The 20,794-nt window shown below is 40.4% G+C and overlaps 1 protein-coding gene across 1 annotated transcript in view; it reads right to left on the bottom strand.

The window, feature by feature from the left end:
• Window positions 1–11,056, bottom strand: part of FERMT1 (FERM domain containing kindlin 1) — a 42,042-nt gene extending 30,986 nt beyond the window's left edge. The window contains exons 1-2 of the mRNA XM_075204002.1: window positions 10,941–11,056; window positions 837–1,005 (exon numbers count right to left, since the gene is read on the bottom strand). Of these exons, the coding sequence (XP_075060103.1) occupies window positions 837–987 (151 nt within the window). The 5' untranslated portion in view covers window positions 988–1,005; window positions 10,941–11,056. The remainder of the gene's footprint in view (window positions 1–836; window positions 1,006–10,940) is intronic.
• Window positions 11,057–20,794: the final 9,738 nt, after the last annotated feature.

The raw sequence follows: 20,794 nt of genomic DNA, 5'->3' as shown, positions 1-20,794 counted from the left end.
TATACAGGCAGACATGACCTGACCACTGGACAAGCTCATAATACAATTCAATTTCACTCTATACAGACATTGGACATTACATCAACCTAACATGACCTGACCACTGGACATGATCATAGTATAATAATATTACACTGTTTTACAGTCATAGGATAATACATCAACCCAACATGACCTGATCACTGGACGTGATCATAGTACAATAATATTACACTGTTTTACAGTCATAGGATAATACATCAACCCAACATGACCTGATCACTGGACGTGATCATAGTACAATAATATTACACTGTTTTACAGTCATAGGATAATACATCAACCCAACATGACCTGATCACTGGACGTGATCATAGTACAATAATTTTACACTGTTTTACAGTCATAGGATAATACATCAACCCAACATGACCTGACCACTGGACATGATCATAGTACAATATTATTACACTATTTTACAGTCATATGACACTACATCAACCCAACATGACCTGATCACTGGACATGATCACAACAGAACTCTGTTATACACAATACAGACATATTCCACAAAACCTGCAACATAACATAATCACTGGGTATGATCATAATTACACTATATACTAGGACATTACAATTATACTCCACTTAGAATAATCTTATTTTATATACCGTACTATAAGTTTACATCACACAGAAAAGATACAGAGAATTCCATCCAGATCCTATGTTGTTCTGTATTAGCCACAATGACAGTGTCATGAGCAAATTTCAAAACTCAGTACTGTGCTTGAAATTAGAGACAGTTAGCAGCTACAGTGTAAGCCGATACTAGATAATGTGGAATAACTACTTACCAATTTGTTCTACAAGCCTGAATATGACTCCACCAATGTGAAGATCTCCAGACACTCTTATTGTGACATCCTGATTCTCTCCCTCGTTCTGTTGATCCACAGCCACACGCAGCTCCCATGAAGCTGGCCCTACTGCTGCTGTGTGCGTCATTCTCAGATGTTCACAGATCTACATAGAGAAAGAGAAAGTGTTTATCCAACTAAATGTTATTATTCAGAAATATTAAATGTAATGCTAGAATCTGTTTTATCTTTCTGTGGATCCTGACAAGCATAACTTAATGACTATTACTGTCATTGCTTTATAAGGTGTCACAGTGCCAGACAGTGGGGAAAATGGAGCATACATAAAACCATACTTGCCAACTCTCCCGGAATGTCCAGGAGACTCACGAAATTCGGTTAGGTCTCCCAGACTCCCAGGAGAGCAGGCAAATATCCCGCAAACGGCATCTTGCTGTCAAAATGACGTGATTCGTGGTGAATCGCTTCATTTTGGCCCCGCACCCGCAACAAAAATGGCATTTTGCCATGGGGGCGGGGCCTAAATGCCACGATTCACCGCGCCCAGTCCTCCAACCACGCCCCCCTGCCTGGGATCTCCCGGAAAGAAGTTTAAAAAAGTTGGCAAGTATGTAGAAAACTGGGACATACGAGATAGACAAAATAAGTGCAGACCTGTGAGGGAGCTTTAAAATCTAGTGGATGAAAAAAATACATGGAATATAACTTTCCACTTGCCCATTAAACAAATAAGTAGTCCAAGACCTGGTAATCAAGCAAGTACAATACCATAGCTCTGGCCCTTACTCCCCCATGCATTAAAAAGCATCAAGGACATAAAATAGATTGTTGAACCTCAGAGTTAACTAAACTAGTGGATCCTGCAGCTCTATTGTAAAATCTTCAAGTTCAGATATGGTTTCAAGTAACTGCATTATGTTGCTATATCTTTTACATATAGAACTGCTGAATATTCTCCATTTCATCTATAATAGCCAACATGCAAAGATGACACCAAAAAGTGTTTCCAAAGAGAAACGTAATTGGTGTTAAAGTTAGTGCTGGCTTGGATTTACTACCTTGAACATGTTAATTTCAGCATGATAGATCTACAATGTAATAATGTAATGAATATTTAATTATTCAGTAAAAAAATGTAAAACCTCATCAGAAATTTAGCCTACAAGTTGCAATTAACCAACCGATGTCATGAAGATTCCATTCACCCTGGTCTGCTGTATGTTTAGGGCTCCAGGCCTGGTTGTACTTTTCCACAAATACAAGTTGGTCTAACACCGATCTATATAAATATTTATTTCCACGCTTCCTCCTGATACAATCTTAATATGTTTTTTACATGCAGCATAAAAAAAATGAACTGATTATTTATTCAGTAGAAAATGTTTTATCTACGCCCTGTTAGTCTTGGTGAATTTTGCAGAAAAACTTGTCTTAACAACTGAATGGTACAAAGAAACACAGTTCAAACATCACACCACACATATGGGATGTGATAAGTATTGGTGTTTTATATAAATCTATAGTTACATTAGTCAAGATTACAAGATAAAAACGTGAATGCTATGTCTACGTTTTACAGCGGCATTCATATAAGTCAGACATACCAAGCACCCAGCACATTTTATACATCATTTATTTCGAAGGGTGAAGTTTTATCGCTGCAATATTGTCACAATTTATTAAAAAAAACATTGGCTTGGCTGCGGAGCGATATTCAGGTGTCCCGGCGATACTGGCGCGCACCGGTAAGGGTTAACTTATGGCTTTGACGGGACAGACGTCACAGATGTGCGCATGCGTGAGATTGCTTGCTGGCTCGTGCATGCGCAGTGGAGCCCAGATTTTCAAACTGAAGGACCAGATTTGGGTCCCATTTGTTAAAACATAAAATAATTTAAAAAGTTTAAAAAATATTTAAAAACCTTAAACATTAAAATATGCTTTATTCAAACAATAAAGCATTTTTTAATGTTTTCACCATCACATGTCGTATAAGCTTTGCCGATGAAACTTACCTCCAGTGGGGCTTATCAGCGGTGTTGTCATCAGCAGTAACCCTCTGTTATGTGAGAAGGCTTTTCCCTCTTTCACAATCAAAACAATATAACAAAACAACTATTATTTCCAATCCTATCCACTTCATATCTATATATTCAGGCACCGACTTTGTGGAGTTTGTTTTGTTTTTGAAACGTTTTTTTGGTGATGGCTGTTTCTTCTTCATGATGAAGCTCTTGTTTGCAAGTGCACTAACCAACTCTGGGATCTCTCTTTGAAAACAGTTGAAAAACTTTAATTGTATACAGGTGGAATCCAATCAATTAACTAATTAAGTGGCCTTTAAGACAACAAGGGGTTATTTAGTATATTTTCATCACAATCACATACCTAACAACTATCATCATCTAATTATTTATATAGCGCTACTAATTCTGCAGCGGTGTACAGAGAACTCACTCACATCATTCCCTGCCCCATTGGAGCTTACAGTCTAGTTAATACATATGCATCTATAAGCTTCTAAAATAAGACTCTGTACACCTGTAACACACTAAATATAACATATACTGGTATTTAGATATATGTTGTCTGTTCAAGTGTCTATTTAAGGTGCAGATGTGTGTAGGCCACTGGTACGCTTTAAACACATACTTCAAACTCAACCTGCCCCTTCCACTCCTTACCCTCCACCAATTTTACCTCCATCTGTTACCCTGCCCCATGCTAAACACATCCCTCCTCTCGCTCCACCTACCTCTTCCTCTCAGCGCCGCTAACTCTCTTGTGTGCCCCTCTCTGCCTCCTATCTGCTAGTCCTCTTTGTAAGGTTTCCTTTGTTCTTCCTATGTGTCTTCTAATGTAGCAGCTTTCTCTATTGTCTCTTCTTGTATTGCTTTTCACCGATTCTATTGTTTCTCTTCCCCCTTACTTATTAGTATATTGTTGATTGTGCGGCAGTGCGGATTCCGTGGCACCTTATAAATAAAGATGATGACGAACCCTCCAATGCATTATGCCAACAAAGCTCACTACAGTATACACATTATAGCAGGAACACCTCCCACCACCTCACAGCAACAGTGCTCCCCACACGTTACGCCAGCAGTGAGCTCCACCCGTATTATGTCACCAGTGATTCCTACATATCTCCCTGTCACTTAATAGTGTTCTCTACCATCATCCCTCCCTTCCTCTTCCTGAAATTATAAACTTAGCACCAAGCTGGCCCAAATACTTGTACATCTCTTAACACTGTCTATTCTTCCTGTTATTTATAATGCACTTCTGAACAGCTAACCCAAGTTCATAGAACGGAACTGAAAAAAACTCTGATTTACTGTGTTAGTAGCAATGTGTGCAGCCTAGTGATGTATTTAGAATTATCGGGAAAGAGAGAGAATTGGTGGAGGCCGATATACTTGCAATGGTTAGTGGGGCCATAAATTGAGGGCCCCTTTCACTGTAGCTCTATCCTGTCTAAATTCCAGAAAGTAGATCAATAGAGCAAAGATCCCTCTATTACACTATATAATGAAAAATATTTTAATGTTCATTTAGTTTTAAACATCGCTCTTGAGGGCATGCGGGTAGGCAGATGGATTGGTAAGATACTCAGGGGTAAATGTATCATACTCCGGATTCTTCAACTCGTGGGAGTTCGGCGAGATGACAGCTAAAATTTAAAGCGGCGCTGCCTTGTAAAGGGAAACTTGCCTTTACAAGGCAGCGCCGCTTTAAATTTTAGCTGTCATCTCGCCGAACTCCCGCGAGTTGAAGAATCCGGAGTATGATACATTTACCCCTCAATCTTCTATCTCCTTCTTAGGAGATCGCTAGCTCTATTGAAAAGATAAGAGGCCATACATACCTTCATCCCTGACATGACAGTGACATACATGGCATGGTAGGCTGGTTTCCGTGGCATGTGGGTGCAAGTCACCACTCTTTCCAATCAATTGGACATTGATCTGGGTCAGTGTCATGCAGGGCTCCCATAAGGTACTTTACATTAGTACTATATACAAAGAAAGAAACTAGGACTGGAGCAAACAAGGCTAGCAAAAAACTAAACCTGCTTCTAGACTAGAAAATCAAACCATACTAGCCTGAAAAATTAAACCACAAACTGGAACTGTCATAGCCAGCTTCACGGGCCACGGTATTATCACATCAGCAGCAAACGGCATAGTGTTATCCTATGAAGAGTAAAACCAGCAGCCTAGTGAATAGTACTATATCATGGAGATGTCAGCCAGCAGCATAGAGTACAGATGGCTGGCTGCTTAGGTTACATATTTTCTCATATTTTTATGGGCATGTTGCATGGCTAAAGTTCCTTACAGCACCAAAAACAATGTTTGTAATTAGTACAGTATAGTAGATCTAACAGGTTTAGAGCCACTGACAGAGGTGCTAAGACAATGGAGAGGAGTCAATGCGCAGAGAGCCCAGGAGGAGGTGCACAGTGTAGCTGGTGAAAAACGTTATAGTTAATGAGAACAGGAGGGGAAGATGGCCCTGCTCATGATAAATAAAAATAAATATAAATCCTGATCTCCATGAAATAACAGATTTGAATAGATGTGCTAATATATTCATTCTCCGTAGTTTAGTTTAAATTTAATTGAAATTCTGGGTCAAGCTCTGTCACACCCAGTTCAGCGTTGCGCCCTGGGCGGACGCCCCTGTCGCACAGCTCTAGTTACGGCCCTGCCAAGATGTCAGCATCGCCGGATAGGATATCATTATGTGTACATGCACCGTTGTTTAGTATGCGCATGCGCAATAGTGTGATATGGAAGTGGATTGGCACTTCATCCTTTTACCTCAGCAGTAGGTTACTGGGAAACAGAAAACTGGGTGTTTTTCACCAGGGATCACCCGGCAACCCTGATATGGTAAATTGTGGAGAAACAACATTCTATATTGCTGTAATAACCCATGGTAAATACACCCCTTAGTACAGAAGAGGCTGTTATCACATATGCTACGCATTTCATGTAACATACAGTTGTACACAGTAGACTCTGCTAACTACAGAATCCTTTTCAAACTCCTCACCACCACTTACAAGGCTCTTTCCCACTTTACTGCCCCCTACATCTCTAACCTCCTCTCCATTCACACTCCTGCCCGCTCCCTGCACTCAGCCAATGATGGACGCCTTATCACCTCTTCCCACTCCAGAATCCAAGACTTTTCCCGTGCAGCCCCCCTTCACTGGAATGACCTCCCTCGTTCCATCCGCCTCTCTCCTACTCTGTGCTCCTTCAAACGTGCACTGAAAACCCACCTCTTCCTTAAAGCCTACCAACCATCCACATAACCCCTTCATCTCCTCCACTCGCTCTCCTCCCTTGCCTCATCTGGCTCCCCTTGTGCCTGTTCTGTTTTCCCTCCCTTAGGATGAAAGCTCGCATGAGCAGGGCCCTCTTCCTTCCTGTCTCCTCACCTGTTCTTCTGCTCCGTGTTTATTGCATTAACCTGCCTGGAGTTTCTGAAGTATTGGTATTTTTGTTTATTGTTTTGTACTGTTTCACCCTGTATAGTCTACTGTTTATACTGTGTACGGCGCTGCGGAAACCTTGTGGCGCCCAACAAATAAAGGATAATAATAATAATAATAATAATACTTGTAACGGGGTTATTCTCCACAACTGAACAGACATTTGCTCTCATTCTCTATCTTGCACACAACAATGGAAACACTAATTAATGGTTGGTTACTATAGCTGATTACAATTTGCCTTTTTAAGTAAACCACCCTAGTGTCTGCCTCAAGTTTATCTCTTCTTCCAAGCAATGAAAACCTGTTCTGTTGTGTTACAGCGTTCAGCCCACATGCTTTACTTATTCTTAATAATAAAAAAGTATTGTTATTGCAATATGGAATTTCACATGTAAACTAAACACAAAAATATACAGAAACTTTATCTGCATTCCTATTTCTAACCCCCTAATATGTCAGTCTGGAGGGTGAGCATTGTATGTTCAGCCTTCCAGGGAGGCAAGTCTGAGCCTGTGATAGTGAGAACTGAAACATGGAGTCCTGCAGCTATGAGCAGTTCTCAGAAAAGAGAGGAAAAATACAGAAACTGCAGGAACTATAAAGGACAAAAATATTTACGGACGAAAAAAAGTAGACAAAATATTGTTTCAGAAGCAACAAAGTAAGTCTCATTTAATAAAATGGTGCACATACTTTCAGTGACAAGCCTTAGACCAACATTTTGCACTCACCTTCCTCTTTCAAGTGTAAGTAAAAACTAAACAAAAACATATGTCTCTATTTTTTTCACACTTTGATTTTTATTGTTACTTTGGGGAGCAAAGTTTGTGGCATAATGAAAGCAAGAGGAGGAAAGAGAAATGAGTAAAGCAAACCCAGTGCATACGTGCCTACTTTTTAAGTCTCTACATATCATGTGATAACAGAGGGTAGGGGGAAAGGGGGCGTGACGATGCCATTATGTCACTATAGCCCCGCCGCTACTATAAAATATAGAAATTCAAGGTATTAAATAGTGGGGTGGGGCTTAATGACGTGATTAAGCCCCCCCCCCCCCACTATTCAGTGCCGTGAATTTCGGCATTTTACAGGTTCCAGGAGGTATCCGTACTCTTCCAGGAGTCCAGGAGGCCTCCCCTGAAATTTGGGAGCCTCCCGGATATTCCGGAAGAGTAGGCAAGTACGACATAGTGGCAGTGTTATTAGTAATGTACAAATCTGCTCGCAGTCACATGACGCAGTGAGCAGGGAGGCTTTGGAATGTCCCTCTGAGCTCTGTGAAATGTAAAATCATCCCCCAGTCTGCCTTCATATGACGCGCTAAGAGTTGTAAGCATGTGTCTGTGTAGCCGACTGACTGCGTCTGTGTCTGGCAGCCATGTTTTGTAACTTCGGTAGAGATTTTGAAAAGGAGATAATGATTTGTATAAGGACAGATAAATGTAACTCTCTCTCTCAGCCCCTTGCAGTCCCCCCCCCCCCCCACCTTTCCCTGTACTTCACTATCCCCCCACATTTCTATGCAGGTTAATATCCCTCACTACTCTCTATAACATAGACGTGTCCGAAATATATCATGTGACAACGCAAAACAAGTAGTCCATTAATACAGTACCAATATATTACTTATCCCTATTCATAGATGCCCCATGGGGCCCTAATCACCCCAGCACCATGGGCCAACGCCCCCTTGCCCTACTCCTCCTATGCTCCTGCATATGTTACACAATTTAGTGCACATTTGATTCTTGTAGGCTGATAACTGTTTGCTTTCTATGGATTACAGAATATTTGTACTGTGTGAGCGATGTTATTACATAATTATAACGATGAAAATACAACAGTAGAATCACAACACACCTGTTCAGCACATTCATTTATTATGCCCTTAATAACAGCAATAAGAATAATAAGTTATAGTGATTTTTGCAGCCGACTCATTAGATTACAGTTAGATGTAACAGTAAAAGTGAAACTACACTCATCTACCTTACATGAAAACACAAGAGACTTTGAGGGGGGCTCCATAGCGGCCCCACCCTCTGCACCCACTGTAGTTCTGTCACTGACCCTGGCAAATTAACTCCTAACACAAAATGGGTTTCAGACTTTCTACATTCTTTATGGGTAAAAAGAATATTTATATAGTGTTACATTTGCAAATAAACTGTATTATACCTCCAAATGCTTGGAATGCTAAACTCGAATAATAATACAAGTAACTCAGCTTGGGACAGTCACTAGTTACCATTCCTGATTGTGACCATCATATCTCGGTCATATGAGCTGCCTGGAGGCAAAGTGGTTGGCATTTATGCCCCTGGGGCAGGAACATGGATTCCATTCTCACCAGTGTTCTACATGCATTAAGTTTGTTATGATTGTTCGCCTCATGTTCAATTGGCATTACTATACAAAACTATTGATGTGTTGATTCAGGGAATAGTTCAGTTGTAAGTATGGAGTCAAAGAAGGAATTTTTTTTACACTTTATTGTTTTATGGGAAATATAAAGTTTGTGGGTTGAGCTTGTAAATATGTAAAAGTCACTTTTTGCTGGACAAGTGCATCTGTTCAAGCCCTAGGGGAGGGCAGGAGCACATCATCCATGACCTGATCACTGTACATAATTGTCTTAATCATTTACCTTCAATAGGTTTTCAGTTATACAGCTGCCAGCATTCAGAAGAGCAGCAAGGTGCAGTTAGATAATACTTAAAATAAAACAGACAAACTGCTATAGATATCAAGTCCCTCGTAGTTTCCACCTGTTGTAGAAATCTCTTACAGTTGTTCAGAGTTTTACAGCAGTCGTTGGAAAATAATGTAAGCTTTTGCTTACATTATTCATTCATTTACACGACACATGCTGTAGTCTGTGAGTTATTTAGGGGCATATTTAACAAATAATAATAGTGCACTATCGTGCACTTACCGTGAAATTCAGGTCCCTCTGTGTGTCCCGCATATTTTAGACGGGTGCATCGCAGCAGATATCGTGGATATCTGCTGCTTTGCATTCCTTTTCGTTAGTCGCAATCTAACAAGTTCCAAAAAAAAGTTTTTCCGTTAACTTGTCATGATAATGTACGCCAGCTGAAGCTGACGTACATTATCATAATTGAAGAATTGTCAGCTCTGCTCCGAAGAGCAGAGCTGGACAGCGCATGTGTGGAGGGATCACATGATCCCTCCCTGTCACTCACCGCTTGCTCAGAGCGAAGATGTCTGTGTGCATGTGCAGTTCTTTGAAATTCAAGTGGGAAGAAAAATGAAGAGGACCAGGAGGGGATTCGTGGACATCGCATTCCGAAGAGGCGGGGTAAGTGTGATTTTTCTTTTTATCACAGAAACAACAGTTTTCCGGAACTGCAGTTTCTGTGTTGCATTTTTCAGAAATTTGAGAAATAGTTCAATCCTTATCAATGCGATAAGGATTGAAAACTATTTTTCACTTTATGATAAGATTGATAAATGTGCCCCTTAGGCTTATCAGTTTCTACCCCATTGCAACTTACAATCTAATTTCCCTGCTAAAAACTCTTGCACAGGCTAGTTTAGACAGAAACCAGTCAACTCATTAGTACTTATTTAGACTCTGAGTAAACCCATTTGAACATGAGGCGAACAAACATAACAAACTTAATGCATATAGAACACTGGTGAGAATGGAGGCCATGCCCCCTGCCCCAGGGGCATCAATGCCAAAGAACTTGTATATTCTGTTTTGCTAGGGAGGACTGTCTTCCATCTGCATTACTGTTTTGGCATAAGTCCTACAAAATCAAACGTGTCTTTGAATTGATTGGTTGCTGAAATGTTTTTCCCTATACTAGAATCATTGGGCAACCCAAAATAAAATACTATTAATAAGTTCCTTTACAGTCGCAACAATATGGTATTTCCTAACCATACTTTCATAATAACACTGCTTCAAGCCTCAGATTAGGATGCCCACAAAGTGGAGTCTCAGACCTACACTAAGCCAGTGACCTCTTAACAACCGCAGGTACAAAAACATGGTTACCGCAATTCAATAACATAAACATTGTCAAATGCATTTCATATATCAGACGCACACAAATGTGCAAAATAATAAAAAATCTACTATTTGACTGAATATTCCTCTTAGTATAAAATCAGGTTTTATTATCATACAAGAGATCGCAGGTCTTCAAACTCTGTGCTGCCTTATTGTATCCTTATAAAGTGTTTACTACAACATCTGTCTACATATAGATTGTGTTTTATATAAATACATATTTTGTTTTTTTTTAATAGACAGCTAATATAGTATTCAATTATTTGCTAAAGCAGTAACATGTTCTTAGAAGTCAAAAACCTATATAAGTTTCTAAAATACTAATACTAAACATAAATAAGTATAATACTGGAAATGACTCATTGGTGATTTTCAGAGAGAATAACACAGCACTGACTAAATACAAAACTAGTTTCTAAATGTTAAGAATACCAGGTGAGGCTTTCTAGGTAAGTATGTAATACCCAGGAACTGTTCCACATACATACAAAGCAGAGATTACTGTATTGTGATGACCAGGTTGTCTCACCTTTGATTCCTGTGTCCCGCACTGTACTGTGCCCACCTGGATTCCACGCAGAGAACAGGAACACGGCTGATGAATGCAGCAATTCTCAATCTCCACCCAGCTGTGACGGAGAGAGGTGCAGAGGGGGCAGGTAATAAGCTGGGGATGAAGCCTGCTGTATGGATGATCCCCGCCCAGGCTTCCTGGCACTAGTAAACATGACTGCAGGTAACAGCACGTCCAGAAGCTGTACTTGTACAGCGCTATGAATGCTGCAAACTTCTTTTCCGGGGTATTTTCTTTGGTTTGAGCACTTGGAAAAGTGAAGAGTTATCAGCATTTCAGAGATTCCTTACATCATACCAGCTGCCAAGTGTAAGGAGGCGCAGGAACAGTGCGGAGTGTGAGTCACACACAGCACAAAGCTTTGTTCTCCAGGCAAAGGAATTATGTTTGGACTTTAGTACCCGAGGGCTGCGTTCTTTTGTGTCTATTCTGTGTTAACTCCTTCTTCTATTACACCACGAGGAACAAGACAAGCAGCATACTGCGTGCTGACTGTGATCACTTTAATTCAGTTATGTGTAGCAATAAATAAACACTATTATTCCCTATAGTAGTCAGATTTAAACTTTATTTTTCATTTAACGTAAATATGCTAGATTCAAATGGGAAACGTATAGTGTGCACTGACAGTGTGTACATTAGACATCCTAATTAAATTGCTCAAATGTTGGCCCACAGTGCAAATGCCGCTGTGTGCATATATTTGCATTATTCTGCTTTATTATTATTAATATTATTATTATTATTATTATTATTATTATTATTATTATTATCATCATTAGCATTATTATCTTTCATTTATAAAGTACTGGCATAATACCCAGCACTGTACAGTGAGGGACAGGGGCTGGGTGGGGGCAGAAGGGTATCTGCCCCCTGGGCCGTTCCCATAGTGGGATATCTTGGACTGATTCACTCGGTTACCTCCTTTTTTTCTTTAAATGGGCTGCTGAGAGTTGTTATTACAAGGTAGCAGCATTATTAGCTGCCAACAATAAAGCAGTTCTTGAAGGAGGGCATTTCTGTACACCATGGGTGGTACATCATGGGTGAAACTAGGAGAGACAGCAGCAAGTGGAGACAGGAAGCAAGAACCAGTCACTGTAGAACTCTCTAGGAAGCTGCTGTCAGTCATAGCTGTCATGTATCAGCTGTATGAGCTATCTGGCCTTTCAGAACATGAGAAGGGGCACGATACACTTATTAATTATGAGTACAATCATTATTGATTAAAGGGGCAAAATAATAATTTTATTGATATAAATTTGTTTATGAATATATTAGGGTGGGCAAATTAATGCATGTTTATATCAAAGGGGCAATATTATTTGATTACTAATGGAGGCAATAATAATTTATTTATAACAGGAGCAACACTTATTAATTTATTTATAACGGATAACACCTATTATTTCATGATGTGGTGGTTTTGGGTAGTAGATCCTGCAGTTTGAAGGTGAATACCGCTGGCAATGTCTGGCGGTTTTAAGACCAGCAAACAGAGCACTGCTTAGTAAATTTCCCTCTTGGTGTTATTGAAGGAGATATTTAAAGAGATATTGCGCAATTCTCAGTTTACCAGGTAGCAACACATCTTCTTTTCCCTTGCAAAACAACTTGGTTTTAACATGCCCTTGAAGGTGGCAGAGATCTGGCATGAGCCTATACTTTTAAGTGGTTTAACTTATACAAGAAGCACATTCAAAGGCACAAATATAGTAGTGCAATAAAAACATTAAAAAGGACAAATGTGAAATTATATCCTTTATAGGATTTTTGGGGAGAAAAAGGGGGTGGACAAAACTGATTGTAAGCAGGAGTTAACAGGAGCTTGTAATCTCTTTCCACCATGCTTTCATTTTGCCCACAAGTGCACATCCATCCTGCGAAAAGCGTCTTTTACGGAGGCTCTTTCCCGTAAGTGCAAAGTATTTGTACATTTATATATGTGTAAAATAGTCAAGTAGACACATTTGCACAAAATTAAATGCAGTGTCCACATATTTTGGGTATTGTAAGTGACCATTATTACATTGTTCCCTCCTATTTAGCCAAGTAAAGGTGTTTCATAAATATTTGATCTAGGACTTATTACCATAGATGTATTTGGAGTTTTATGTTTTGTTAGTGAGTGATATTAATAATAAGTGGTTTCAACTTCAATATATGTCATACTTGCCAACTCTCCCGGAATGTCCGGGAGACTCCCGCATTTCCGGTGGGTCTCCCGGGAGAGTGTGGCAATCTCCCGCTTCTGCCCGCATTAGGGCCAAAATGACGTGATTCTCCGGGAATCGCGTCATTTGGCCCCGCCCCCGCTGTCAAATGACACGGTTTGCGTCATTACATCGTGGGGGCGGGGCCAAAATGACGCAATTTCGGAGCCCCGGCCCCCACACGCCCACCTGCAACAGAGAGTCTCCCGGACACCAACTGAAAAAATTTGGTAAGCATGATATATGTGTCTCAGTGCAGGTAAAACTACTAGTTCTATATATCTATTCTCCATTTCAAAAATGTATTTAACTGAGCAACACTGTTCGGTGAACAAGTAATACTTAATGTGCATGGTGCGGTGAAAATAGATTAACCTTTGGTGCTATGTGAAGTCATGTGGGATATGGCAAAATACTGGTCATCCAGCAAGTTACAGAATGTAGTTCAGAGCTGGTGCAAAATGCAAATGCTTTTGTGGCATGAAAATGGCTGTGCGCCATTCTGCAAAATAAACCCTCTACATCGCTTTAGCTCATTTACTTACTCTGTCTGCAAAATGAAATCTTGTTAGTGCACTGCTCTGCGCACTGGTGTGCCTACGCTGTACTTAGCAAGGAATGCCCAAGCTCCACCCAACCGCTCTCATTGGCCAATGCAGACTTCTGCTCCACCTTAAATGTAAAATCTAGGTACCATCGAGCAAATCAAAGCTCACAGCGCCGCCAAAGAGGATTTTGTGACATACACGGTGGGAAGTTCTGCCTCTCCTTCCGTGCAGTGGCGGAACTACCATTGGAGCTGCAGGTACTGTGCACCGGGGCCCATGGAGATCATGGGGTCCGCTGCATGGCAGACGCAGAGGGTCAGGTTCCCGCCTCCCTGCACCGGGGCCCACAACTCGCTGGTTCTCCCTCTGTTTCTGTGTATAACTGAATGATGGTTACTAGGGTTTGCAAAGCTTAATATTACAGGGAAGCGCAACAATTAAACTGATTCTGTTTAGGAATTATTTTGTTATGTATTTCAGGTGTATATTGGGGTGTTCTTAAATAGCAGAGGTTGTCCAAAGGATGATAACACCCTTACATATTATAATACTAGTAAATATTAAAGTACATACAAATCTATTTACACAATATGTTAGCCATTTAAGCTAAGCATACATTATTCCTTTGTTAAGAAACTCAGTTGTTGCTAACAATCCTTAATTTCCAGTGACGTTGGCAGGATTCCATTATTTCTCCCTAGAAACGTCCACATTATTCACCAATTACACTGTAAAAGTCCTCTTTTTCTGCATGTGATATGCAATTCTTAACAGTGGTTTATATTCTCTGGTTTTCATAGGTGACAATTTATTAGAAAGTAGTGTTTAAAATTCCAAAATGTATGTTATCATCAAATACAGTAAATATGAAATGATAGGGATTATAAAGCTCTAAGGTCCGTTGAGATTATATCACGTCGCATAGTCTTAGATGCCAAGCCGGTGTCTTTGGATACTGTCTTTAAAAGTCTGGCAGGTGGCTTAGTGGTTAGCACTTCTGCCTCACATCACTGGGGTCATGAGTTCAATTCACGACCATGGCCTTATCTGTGTGGAGTTTGTATGTTCTCCCCGTGTTTGCGTCGGTTTCCTCCGGGTGCTCCGGTTTCCTCCCACACTCCAAAAACATACTGGTAGGTTAATTGGCTGCTATCAAATTGACCCTAGTCTCTCTCTATGTATGTCTGTGTGTGTATGTTAGGGAATTTAGACTGTAAGCTCCAATGGGGCAGGGACTGATGTGAATGAGTTCTCTGTACAGCGCTGCGGAATTAGTGGCGCTATATAAATAAATGATGATGATGATGTATTTGTAATGCATCAGTCACATTATCAATAAATCTTTTTATGTTAAATATTATTTTGTTTTTGTTACATAATGAATGTGTATTAACATTAAAAGTTGTTTATGAAAGTGCAAACATGTGACCTGCCTAGTGTATTTAGTTTTTATTACATTTGTTGAAATGTGCTAATAATATCTCAAAAAGAGGAATCGCTAAGCATAATTCTTACCCCATAGTTTGTATTATATTATATGTAACATTTGGGTTGTTTATATCTACTTATTTAATAGGTACTTGATGGTACGGCATCAAAAGCAGATCATTTGATATACTTTTATGTACAGTGGGTGTTTCTTGTTGAAAATATACATACCACTAATTGTGGCTGTCTGGCCCATCTATCTGAATCAGATTGTCATCTGTGAAGTCACCACACATCTATATAGGATTGTCTTAATGTATTGTGTTGTTTTGCATTTTTTATAATATCTTTATTAAACATTACATGAGGCATAGAGAGAACATATTTGTAGTCATGCTTACTGAGTCACATGTACAAACATTGTGTTATTTTCTAGATAGAATTACCAAAACTGAATTACAACATTGGTGGGGCAAATCCTTATCAACGTCATGACTGTGCACGAGGTGTAATGTTTTCATTACTCACAAAACTTTTATATTGTCTTGTCTCACCCTGGAAAGCTATGTCTAGGTATGAATAAAAACAAGGGAAATGAAAGTGTTGTAACTACAAAGGATGTGTGAGTAATTCATTCATCAGTGTTGCTCATCAAATAATATGAATAATAATGCTCTAGAATTGCCACTTGTCTGGAGACTGATTAACTAACCAGACAAATACAAAAACAAGTGATTGCAACACATAAAGTACATTTATGTACAGTTTTTGCACACACCTTAAGGCACGTCCTCCTCAATATATCCTGTTCAGAGATGAAATGTGAGACCTTATACTATCTATCGTATCAGTGATGAGAGTACTACAGTATGTAAATAAGCTGAACATACAAGAATGAAAGGAATCTGCCCTCATTCTGTTACAAATCAAAGAGAAACACTGGTCTACTGTCCAAGTATGGACATTTAATATGTTATGTATATTTCTTCTCTCCCCTGTGTTTCAGGAGGAATAAAAGATTGCATTTAACCTTAACTTACACATTGTGTATGTTTTATAAATTGTGTTTACATGAAATTAAATTAGAATATTTTTTAATCAATAAATTGCGGTCACTATATGCCAAGATATAGCTGGTGGACACACCTGGGTAAATGAGGGACACCAAGCAGATTGAATGCAAAGGCTTCCACACAGGTGTGGTCCATGCATTAATTAAACAAATAACATCCCCAGATGAATAGGGTTATGTATAAAAATACCAGACAGCCATGGTTGCCTATAACTATGGCTAGCATGATTGCAAGAGGAAATCTCAATGACTTTGAAAGATGGGTGATTGTTGAAGTGAATTTTGGCAGGAGCTTCGGAAACCAAGACAACCGACCGTAATGTTTCACAAGCTGTGGTGTGAAAGGTGATGTCAGCATAGAACTTTGAGGGAAAAACATCATTAGGGAAGTTTAACAGAGGGATGAAGCTCATATTTCAGGATTGTTGTGATATCTGTGTATTAAATAAAAGTACAAGGCAAAATAGGGGAGGAACTGCAGATCAATTGATTGCAAATTTCAACCTGTTGAGAAGTCCTCCACAGAACAAAATATCCTAGTTGGGGTGGAGAGCACTATTTTCATCTAGCAATTCCAGTTTAGTGGTCCAAAGAGCGCAAGGCAATGTGGCACAGTGGCTAAGTTGTTAGCACTTCTGCCACACAGCGCTGGGGTCATGAGTTCAATTCCTGACCATGGCCTTATCTGTATGGAGTTTGTATGTTCTCCCTGTGTTTGCGTGGGTTTCCTCCGGGTGCTCCAGTTTCCTCCCCCACTCCAAAAACATACTGGTAGCTTAATTGGCTGCTATCAAAATTGACCCTAGTCTCTCTCTCTGTCTGTCTGTGTGTATATTAGGGAATTTTGACTGTAAGCTCCAAAGGGGCAGGAACTGATGTGAATGAGTTCTCAGTACAGCGCTGCAGAATCAGTGGCGCTATGATGACGATGATGATGACGACTAAAGCAGAAGCAGATGGTGATATGACCATTTTCCTTTATTATGTTCTTGAAAAATGAATGAGTGCACGTGTGGTATAAATCTCAAGAACCCTGAGTGCCATCATCAACCAGGCATCAGTATAGGGACTTTCTTGTGAAAGAATGGTGCTGCATCCCCCCTGCACAATGCACAATGCCAGACCTCGCAGACACAATGCAGTGGCACATACAGGCTGCACTGGCCACATGTAGTGGACCTGAATAAAATTAAGTAACATTATATTGTTTTTTCCATCTTCATTCCACTACCTATATGTTGGTGAGTTCATAAATTGCATTTGTTTTTTGATGCATCTTCATGCTGACACAGTGCAGAATAAAAAGACTATGTTGGAATATGGAGATTCAAAATGTTAAAAGACTTTGTGCAATGGGGCAGAAGAAGGGTTTTCTGTGTGTGCATTTTTTTTGTAACTTCTCTGTCTTAAATTGATTACATTGGTGCTGTACTGTCATTGGAGGCTTCTTGGGGTACCTCTTGGTAAACTAGCTCTCAATTTAAAAACACATATATGTATAGTCCAAAAATAGGGACTCTTATTGTCTAGAGTTAGGACCACCCTATGAGCAGAAGCACCGTGAAGTGGTGGGTGGCTTACTATGCATTTGCAAATGTGTGCAACTGAAATTTCTGCGTTTTTATGTATAAATAGAAATAGCAACTCTTTTTCTGGTTATAAAAGTGTGCTGGGGGAATTTTTCCCTGTATTTGTTCCTTGTTGGATAAATCCCAACCTTTCAAGCACCTGCTATAAATTGATTGAGCAACTTCCACATCTGTTTTATTGATTATAAACAGTTTAGATTTTGATGATTTTGATCAGATCTGTCCAGTGGTGTAACTAGATATACACTATATGGGTGAAAGTATTTGGACGCTTGACCATTACACCAACAGGGACTGTAATGACATTGTATTCAAAGTTATATACTTTAATATGGCGTTGGTCAGGGCCATCTTAAAAACATTATGGGCCCCCAGGCAAAGCAGTGCACCGGGGCCCCTAGATATAGATATAGATATAGATATATAGATGTATACAGATACAGATATAGATATATAGAGATAGATAGATGTACTTGCTCAGTGACTCTCAGGATTATTTATTCTCATTAAGAGACCTGCCTATGGGGCCCCCTTGCCCGTGGGGCCCCCGGCCAGCTGCCCATCGTGCCCAATGGAAAAGATGGCCCTGGCGTTGGTCGCCCTTTTGCAGCGATAACAGCTTCCACTCTTCTTGGAAGACTTTCCACAAGATGTTGGAGTGTTTCTGTGGGAATTTGTGCCCATTCATTCTGTAGAGCCTTTATGAGGTCAGGCACTGATGTTGACCGAGAAGTCCTGGCTCACAATCTCCCTTCCAGTTCATCCCAAGAGTGTTCGATGGGGTTGAGGTCAGGGCTCTGTATGGGCCAGTCAAGTTCTTCCACATTGAACTCATCAAACCATGTCTTTGTAGTCCTTGCTTTGTGCACTGGGGAACAGTCATGATGGAATAGAAAAGGGCCTTCCCCAAACTGTTGCCAAAATTTGGAAGCATAGCAATGTCCAAAATGACTTGGTATTCTGGAACATTAAGTTTCATTGGTGATAAGGGGCCTAGCCCAAACCCGGAGAACAGCCCCATACCATTATCACTCCTCCACTAAAATTCACAGTTGGCATAATGCAGTCAGGCAGGTAACTTTCTCTCAGCAAGTTCACCCATCTGACTGCCAGACAGAGAAGTGTGATTTGTCACTCCACAGAAAACGTTTCCACTGCTCCACAGTCCAGTGTCAGTGTGCTTTACACCACTCCATCCAATGCTTGCCATTGGTCTTGGTGATGTGAGACATGCATACAGCTGCTCGGCCATGGAAACCCATTCCATTAAGCTCCCGCTGTATAGTTTGTGTGCTTACATTAATGTCAGTGGAAGTTCGGAACTCTTCAGCTATGGAATCAGCAGAGTGTTGGCGACTTTTACGCACCATGCGCCTTAGCAGTCATTGACCCTGCTCTGTGATTTTACATGGTCTTCGTGGCTGAGTTTCTGTTATTCCTAAACGCTTCCACTTTCTAGTAATATCACTTTCCGTTGACCGTGGAATATCCAGCAGGGATGAAATTTCACAAACCGTCTTATTGCAAAGGTGGCATCCTGCTAGGTGCTTGATTTCATACACCTCTGGCAACGGGTCTGATGGAAACACCTAATTTCAATAATTAACATGTGTGGCCAAATACTTTTTGTCCATATAGAGTATATGGGTCCCATAGCAAAATGTCCCCATGTACGCACAACAGGACTATCTGCCAGATGGTGTGTGGCCTTCTGTACCCAAGGATGAACAAAACTCATGTACACGGTTCATCCCCAGCTTCAGGCCCTGTAGAAGCTATACCCCATGCTAGTACAGTACTGCAATTCAGTGAAGATTACAACTACTACACTGCAGGATTCCTCTAATTGAGTGATAATGATAGCGGCACTCAGCCATCAGCATTTCATTACAGAAAAATGAAATATGTAAGGGTGCACGTCGTCAAATTCCTACAGCTGACATGTGCTCTGTGGAACAAAAGCATATTCTTTAATACAGAGAAAATATAAACATCTAATGTGTATAGCATAGCAAAATAAATACTGTGCACATTGGATGCATTTGTTCAATATTTCTCTATATAGCCACACAAATATATATTCCTTTATTATAATTTATTTATTAAGCGCCAGCATATTACACAGTGCTGTACATTGAGGAGAAGCAGGGCCGGACTGGCCATCTGACACTTCCGGCATTTGTCAGAAGGGCCGATGGCTGTATGGGCCGGTCCGGTACCCTGCGCAGTGATCATGTGAGAATTTGTATACTCACATGATCGCGGCGCAGCAGCCCCCCGCCCTCACTCTTGAATTTTTTTTTGTAACTTTTTTTCTTATTTTGCGCAGCGGGGGACAGGGGGCTCTGGCGCCGAAATCGTGTGAGTATAGAAATACTGACAGGATTGCGGCATCGGCGTCCCTCTTCCCCCCTCCTGTTGGCACTGATAGTCGGGCGTGACATCATCATGAGATTGATTAATCTTGTGAGACTAAGAGCTTCCCTGCTCACTTTAAAGGAAGTTCCCACCCTGATGGATGTCAGCAGCATCAGAAGCAAAGATAAGTACAGTGGACTGGGGTATTGTAATGTGTTTTTGGGTTGGGGGTTGTGGAGTGATTTGAATGGGGAGGGCCTGATAAATGTAATGTTTTATTATAATGTATGTATCAAAGCCCCATGTTGACCACGCCCCCAAGATAATGTGGCCACACCCTTGCCGCTGAGCAACAGCGGCACATAGTTTTTTCATGCACATCAACAGAGATGGGCCTGTATGCTTCAAATGCCAGGGCTGATTTTTAGTCCCAGTCCGGCCCTGCACATATTACACTATATGACTGAATTGTTTATGCTATGACAGACATGCGGCTAGATGTATAAACCCCCTGATTAAAAGAAGAAAAGCACTCACAAATTTGCATAAAATGAAATTAATTTAGCCCAACTACAGGAAACCTGCTTAATGAAAGCTG

Source organism: Mixophyes fleayi, chromosome 3, assembly GCF_038048845.1.
Source record: "Mixophyes fleayi isolate aMixFle1 chromosome 3, aMixFle1.hap1, whole genome shotgun sequence".
NCBI lineage: Eukaryota > Metazoa > Chordata > Amphibia > Anura > Limnodynastidae > Mixophyes > Mixophyes fleayi.
The sequence above is the reverse complement of the archived record's forward strand: the minus strand, read 5'-3'. Positions and strand labels throughout refer to the sequence as shown.